The 8,026-nt window shown below is 41.3% G+C and overlaps 1 protein-coding gene across 1 annotated transcript; it reads left to right on the forward strand.

Moving 5' to 3' along the window:
• The first annotated feature begins 499 nt into the window (after nt 1-499).
• On the forward strand, nt 500-5,849 carry LOC112560773 (myomodulin neuropeptides 2-like). The gene is made up of 2 exons (XM_025232832.1): nt 500-1,120; nt 4,123-5,849. The coding sequence occupies exons 1-2, from the start codon at nt 1,069-1,071 to the stop codon at nt 4,701-4,703; spliced, it is 633 nt and encodes a 210-aa protein (XP_025088617.1). The 5' UTR covers nt 500-1,068; the 3' UTR covers nt 4,704-5,849.
• Nucleotides 5,850-8,026: the final 2,177 nt, after the last annotated feature.

Here is an 8,026-nt window from a genome sequence, read left to right on the forward strand (position 1 = left end):
AAGTTTATCTCTCTTTCGTTGGAAACTGTCGGCAACGTTTTCGCGGTCCTCTTTGATCTTTGTTTGTGAGCGCTGATAGCGTGCAGTGAGACCAGATATCAAGCTGGCAATGTCAGGTACATTTGCTAAAAATTAAAGAATAAAAATATGTATATCTATTTTTACAGATGCAGCACAATTAATAAACAAAAGTACCTACGAAAATATTCCTAACCACCCACTGCCCCCTGTGTTTCACTTGTTATTGCCAACGAGTACATTCCTGACCAGGAACTTCTCTGGTTCCTGATATTGGTTCTTGCATGTGAACATTGCAAAACATTCGGGAAAGATAGGCGATATGAGAGACATTCTACAGATAAGGCCGCTATTGCTGAAGTGGTTATCGATTGTCATCAAAGTCGATGATCCTTCTTGATGGTGAATGGTACTGCAGCGGAGTTGGGGTGCAGGCTGTGGGAGTTCGAGGGTAAGTAGGTGGAGAGAGGGGTAAACTGGGAAGAGGCGGGGATAATAACCACCAGACTTACCAACGGACACTAACCAACATCCGTTGGAAACCGACGCCCACGTCAGACACACCGTGTTTCATCGGAGGCGTCTCCAAGACGGGCTTTGTCGCCGACTTTGGATGCGACTTGAAACTCAGACGAGGAGGAGGGGAAGGAGGATACAGGGAGGGACGAAGGAGGATGAAAGGGGGAGGGTGAGAGTCCGGGCGTGCTGCTGGGCAGGAGGAGGATTTAAAGCGCTGCTGCAGCAGTGGGGGAGACGCCCTCGACGCGGTGCAGCAAGGAAGACAGCAGACACCAACGACAGCCACCGGCCTCGCACCGCCATCCGCAGCTCACAACTTGACGAGGGCGGCCGGCCAACCAGCATCGCTTTCTCACACCATTCCAGACTTAACGGTCGCAAACCTGTAGCAGCAAGGGACAACTGAGATAAATATTATACACAAAATTTGCTGTGATCTCCATGGGTGATCACTGGTAGATTAAGCTGAGAAATTTTAGAGGAATCTTTTTTGAGAGCTTACCAAGAGTTTAGACCAGTCGGACTTTCAACATGCAGGATTGCTTAATACGTGTTTGCCTTTTTCTTCTTCTTCAGTCATGGGGTGAGTATTCATTATTATAATATTTCGAAGCGGTTAGTCGAGACATAAGTTTCCTAACAAAACACCAACCAGCCGTGCTTCATATTAATTTTATCTTTCGATTCCTATAAAACAGAGACGGCAAAACACATTTAGTTTAAAGAAGTACGATTTTTAATACTATAAAATAAATTTAAAATTATGTAATAATAATTTAATAATTTCATCTTGATCGTTATGAAATTTTTCTTCTTCGTGTTCACCTGAGCCCATTCGATGTTGTCAGTGAAAAAAACCCATATGAGACTTATTTTTAAATGTATTTAAATAAAACTTTGTTAGAATTGTTGTCTCTATTGCTAAGTCTATTTATTTTATAGTTATTAAAAATAATTTTCCATTCTAATTTTCCATCTTGATAGTCAACTTGCGAGTTCTTTATTTTATTTTAAACAGTTTCAAAAAATATTCTCGATTGGTCTTTAGACGAACAGTATCCATCCTGAGAAGAAAACAATGAAGAAGAACGAATGAAAGAGAAGCACAAATATGTGTATGTGTTTGTATATATACTAAGGCAAATTCTGTACATCTAACAACTACAAAAATATTAAAACTAATTAAATACACTAAACTATAGAGACGAAAGGCACCTCTTTGAAACTTAAAATCACAGATATCAAATGTCTGAAAGTGTTCTGTTCTAATATCACATAAAAGCTTGTTAAGAAGTTGTTCCTATTCCTTTGTAATTTTTGTCTTTGCTTCCTCTTGGCGAGGGAGAAGTATACGATGTTCGTTCTTTGGCTTTTTTGTCCATCAAGAGCAGTAGTTATAAAACGAGTGTAAGTCATTGCCTGGGGGCAACAGGACATGCGTCTTGTTCCCGGAGTTATAAAGCAATGTCCAGACCCGCAGATGTTGTTTTACCCTGAAGCTGAAGTTCCAGACCGGTGGCAAAGGTGTCAAAGGGTACAGAAACATGAAGTAGAGTCTGCAGGATCTGAACATCGCTTTATAACTCTGGAAACAAGCTGCTTCCTGCTTGAGTTCCCCATTCTTCCCTGGGGAAACGACTTTCCCTGCTCCTGAGTCCTGTGGATGGTCTCGCTTCCCTGCTTACTTTCATATGAACTCCATCTGACCTTTCTGACCTGCGTGACTTTTGCTGCATTTGACTTTCGTGTTGACCACTGTTTAGATACCGTTATACTCTCGTATGGCTGCAGGATAATTACAAATTGCCTTTCTTACGACTTCTGTGTACTGCTATTTGATTTCCATATGACTTCTGTATAATTGCCATTTGATGTCCGTATGAGTTCAGTTCTGTGACATGCGCAATCCGCCTAAGAACCTTTCTACATTTTTACGACGGACAGAGCGCAAAAGGCTTCGTGTGGTCAGAGAAATTGCTAGACTTGATATCTCCATTTTTTTTTCCTGGAATGCATTCTGTGCTGTAGCCATGGTGTCAGACGACATGCTCTCCACTCTGTTAGCCGGGTACATCTGGCACCACCCGCAGGTCTGTTCGCTGAGACCGATCGTTCTGAGTTTTTGCTGGGGACACGGCGATTATGATAATCACTTTTGAAATAAGGAACGAGAGAGTAGGACAAAAATGAAATGTTTCTCTGAGACTTTTGTTCTTGCCAGAAAATACCATTGTAATTTCAATGCCACATTTTTGCTGCACTTGGGTGACAATCTGATACTTCTCATAAGGTTTTTTGTGCATTTAATTTATCTTCAATTAACTAGCTACGTTCTTTGATCGGTTTGAAAGCAATTTTGTTTTAAAGATAAGCTTTAACAGCATTGTTATTTGACCTTCCTTACGGCAAGTTCTTTCCCCTTTTAGGGGTCACGACCTATCTTGCAATCACAGTGATAAATTACCAGATAAAGGACTGTTTTTTCACTAATTAACAACATTTACCATATTAGAAAACAAGCAACATTGCGGCAAGGAACAGGCCGTGACCCTACTAACAAAATGGTTAGAGGTTCTTTGGATTCCATTAATCCGGATTTACCGAAATACTGAACGTTTGCTGGTGACAAACAGCTGGACTCGCAATTATTTTAGATTTTTTTAAATCAAAGAACTAGTTGGTGTCGTCAAGAAAAAACTTCTGCATTCTAAAGCTGAATTTTTTTATAGTTATATAGTATACTCCTTGACTAGAAACCTATTGAAGACTTAAACACTTGATGCTTTTCATGCCGCCACGTTAGTCAATGGCAAACAAGCATTTTCTTTGAGATGGAAAATCACCATCAAACTTTTAAAAATATTTGTATCATAAACATGGATGTTTTCGCATTGGAAAGTCTGGAATTTTCAAGAATCTATGGTGGACATATTTCTTCTCATATTCTTGTCATAAGGTACGAAAGGAAAGTTTAAATAATTTGTTGACATTTTTCTAGTAAGGAGCTCTCTCCGACAGAGGAAAAAATCATCGCAATATTATTTTGATAAAATCAACGATCCTCACAAAACTTGAATTATAAGCAAAACGTTTTCCATCGACCTGATTATAGAAAAATATAATTATATTTTAATTAATAATTTATTCCATTGCTGGTTAAATACAATTTCAAGTGTGTTGTAGCCAGAGAAAGTCTGTATTCAATCATGCGTTGATTATCTCATTTTCAAATGATAGATATCAATGGTAATCGCTAAATTTATATTTCTTCTGTATATCTCTCCATCCCGCCCCTCTCACTTTCTTGTCTCTCGTTCTTGCTCGCTCTTCTTTAAGTTGGGAGTTTACAATGTATAATCCTATAGCTATATGACACATTGCTGTTTGTATTTTATTTTGTAAGATTACCTCAACTAATTAACTCAACAATTGTGCTCCGTAACACACGTTGACAAAACTTTTTAGCACCCCAAAGTTAAAGCAAACTAATATGTTGTCAATATTTTTCATTCTTGTTTTAAAATAATTTATTTCATTTTCAAGAATATTCATTAGTTATATTGTGACGTGCCCATCCTCTTTCAGCTTTTGTTCCCTCGCTGGGCATCAGCGATAACAACGACGATGCAGCGGACGATGTGGCGCTAAGTCGTCGTGGCTGGAGCATGATGCGGCTTGGCCGCGGCTTGCAGATGCTTCGACTGGGCAAACGATCGCATCGCCTGGACTCCGCGCAACCTCTGACCCCGCAGGACCTAGCCGTGGCCCTAGCATCATCGTCTGACGATAGCCATGGGGAGTTTCGCCGCCAGCCGCCTCTGCCCCGCTATGGAAGAGAACTCGACCTGGAACTGGAGGTTCCCGAAGAACTCAGTCAACTGAGGACCATGACCCCGGCAGACTTGGTGCGGGCGGTGGCAGCGTTGCGTGGCGACCGCTACAAGAGGTCAGCGGACCTCGACGAGGATCTGGCCGAGAGAAAAAAGCGGGCCGTGGCCCTACCAAGGATAGGACGCTACCTGGACCAACTGGGCCGCCTGTACCAGTGGCCAATCAAGTCATCTGTCAGCTTGAGCCGCTGGCGCACGACCAAGGCCGTGCCGGCTCCGCGGATTGGTCGACAGGAGGAGGACGAGCAGATTTTGGCAGAGGCGCGCTGCGCATAACCGGCAGCCATCTTTGGACGATGAGCGAATTTTGCCAGCAATGGCCAGCAGCGCCGGCACCTCGTAAACTGCTCCGATACGGGAAGTTGGGGGGCTTATTACTTTGTCGTTGTTTCGGCCTGAGAGTATTATCGTGTTTTCGTTAGACTTAAAAACGGCCATTTGCTACAGAACTCAACGCAGCCCTCAACGTCGGCTCGAGGTTCACGAACTGCACAGCGATAAGCTAAGCCAAAAGACCACCAGCCACCCGTTGCCCATCCCAGCCAGATGTCGCTTCGGCTGCACTCCATGAAGGCAGGTACCTGCAGGAAGCTGGCATAAATGCCTTGAGCAAACGTAGTAGTAATACTCTACAAGAAACAGCCATGCTTGTCTCTCACTATCAAACACACTGATACGAATATTAAAATCATCTGACTCAAATATGGAAGTTTATCAAGTTTATCAATACTTTATGGTCATAAGCAAAATCACTATCTGGACTCATTTTTTCAAATTTCTTCTTTTCCAAGATTTTTTTAAATATCGAATTTAGAACAGATTTAAAGAACGATTGCAGGAAATTTGTACAGGAGCACTTTCATCAAAACGATGAATGTACGAGATGTAATGAATTAATTAGGGCAAAAATGGAGAATGTTATGAATTAATGGATATAAACACATATTATATAAATAAAAAATATAGTCAACTGACCCAAAAGTCAGGGTGTTATAAGACTGAAACTACGCTCATTGTTTGTCTTACCGACGAAAAAAAAATGTTTAAACGGTGTGCGTTATATATTATTGCAGGTTTTTGTGTAAACTACAGAAAAGACACTCACTGGTACTAACCCACGTTCTTTACCTCACGCAGAATGTTTTATTGCTGTTAATGCCAATAACGAAATAAAATTTTAAAAAAGCAAATCAGTGACATTAATTAATGTCTTAATTTCTGGTTAATATAAAAAAATTGTTTATCTTATCATCGTGTGCTCATTTAAAGAAACGATTTTATCTAACAATGAATGGTCGGTTAAACGACACAGATTTTACCTTCATCCGAAACGCACATTGTAAATAAACAAGGACAAACACTCATCTGAAATGTTATGTTGAGTCATGGAGCCAAAAACACAATAAAGGATGATTTTTGTGTTTTGGGGGTTATGTATGTATGTGTTGATGTGTGCATGGTTTGTGTGGTAATCTGGTAAGTGGTATGTGGATAATATACAAACACATTCACGCACACGCGCACGCGCACACACACACCTATGCACTCAGCAGCCCTCGGTGAAGGGTTCTCCCTCTTCCTGGAAATCCCAGAAAGCTGATATCATCTCAATCAGATCACAAACGTCACCTTTTGACTCGCTCTCTGCTCGTGCACCACGTGGGACCCTTGTGGCTGGCAGGTTGTGTGACGTACAACGTCCGAGTCGCGTGGTGCGCCCTCTCGTGGCCGGCTGGAGAGCCAAGCCCCGGTTAGCTCCTACACAACTCGCAAACCACGTTGTCTCCTACCATCAGCTTCTTCCTTAGAACGCTTTTCCCGGATGCACTCACAGATTGAGGGAACTGAAACAAGATGGACCAACCCACCCAGAGTAGGACGATTAGGGTGGATTGTCAACAAGTCAACAACTTTACCGGGGAAAATCTTTCTGCCCTCGCTAGTCTATAAAAAAGTTCTAAAACTAATCGTCACTTCAAACCTGCTAATTGAAAACATTACTCAGGTTTCAGCAAGCCCTTACTGTATTGTTTACACTAAACGCAAATTTCAAGGAAATAACAAACGTAGGTGCAACAATGATGGTACAAAAAATTATCACAAAACAACCAAATAATGTAAAACATTTAACTATAAATAAAAAAAAAATAATAACCATTAAAGAAAAAGTTCAAACCAGTTCAACCCTCATGTTAGCTGAAAATAAAGAGCACACGATCGTAAACTCACCAAACTCTATCCTAAAGCAACATTTTCCTACCTCATGCTAATCCGGGTGTTTGTGTAAGCAAGAGAGATTCAAGGAAGGATCAAAGAGAACAACGAAATGCCATTTTATAATAAATAGTATAAAATAGAAATATTAAAAATTAAAATACGGAAAGGACATTAGTAGCAGCAAACTGTCAGCCGTGAGATGGATTGTTTAATTAAACTGTAACTGGGTGTGTCATTATAATCATGAATATAGTGTTGGTTTAAAAGATTATGTGCTTATAGTCTATATATATGTTAAGGATGTGTGTGTGTGTGTTTATGCGTGCATGTGTGTGTCTACATGCTCACGTGCGTCCCTACCCGAGCGTTATTACATGTCGTAAGCGCGTGTCGTGCTGCATTTTTGATGCCACGCACGCCCTCCCAGCGACTCAAGTGTTAACCCGACCGTTGGATTTGCATGCGTTCGTAGCCGCGCTTAGAGTTTCATTAGTTTAACCTCCTCCCCTACAAACACACGGCACGTTTCCTGAAATGTTGTCTGTAAACGTATCTGACGCTTGGTCCACAAACCGCTCGCTTCCGACACGTTTTCCCCCGGGAAGGGAGGGACATGAAGGTGGGGGAGACAGTTTAGTTCCAGTCCTTGTGTAGCAGCACGTCCTGGGACCAGTTGGGGAGGAGGGAGAGACGGAGCGTGCTGTCTGCAGCGCACGTGCCGATGCTGCTTCACAAACAATGGAGTTTTGGTTAGCTTGATATGGCCGCCATATACGGACCGTTCTTCTAAATCCTGGTGTTTAGAAAACCGAGATGAAGTCAGGAAACAATCTTTAAACAGATTGGTTAGGCTAGTAGCCTGACGTCAGACAAGATGCTGACAGTCCACAGGCTGCCAGGGATGGTTATGGTGTGTTCAATTAATGAAACGAATCAAAATATATCGATTTGTAGCAAATCTGTTGCTTGTCTATATTTTCTTGGAGTATTATCAGTATTATGTCTAATTGCTTCATAATGTCGTTTCCATTACCAATGTTTCTGTCATTACTATAGTAAATTCCGTTATTTCGTGTGCTTTCTTTTTCTCCTCTTCCTACCCGAAAAATTCCTTGATTCTGACTACTGAACAGCTCGATCCATGCATGTACAGTTTGTTTTTTCCATTCGCCAACCCTGAGAATCCGAAGTTCCCAAAAGTGCAATTCTTCAGCCTCCGATAAAATATAATTAGATAAAATACGTTACAGTAAGGTAGATAAATTAGAGACTATTTTATTATGAGGAATAGGCATATGCATCACTAGGCGACAGTGTATTTTTAAAGATTTGATCACTCGTCACGTGAACCAGAAGTCCAATCGCTGGCTCAAAAGTGGTGG

Source organism: Pomacea canaliculata, linkage group LG3 (genome assembly GCF_003073045.1).
Source record: "Pomacea canaliculata isolate SZHN2017 linkage group LG3, ASM307304v1, whole genome shotgun sequence".
In the NCBI taxonomy this organism is placed as follows: Eukaryota; Metazoa; Mollusca; class Gastropoda; order Architaenioglossa; family Ampullariidae; genus Pomacea; species Pomacea canaliculata.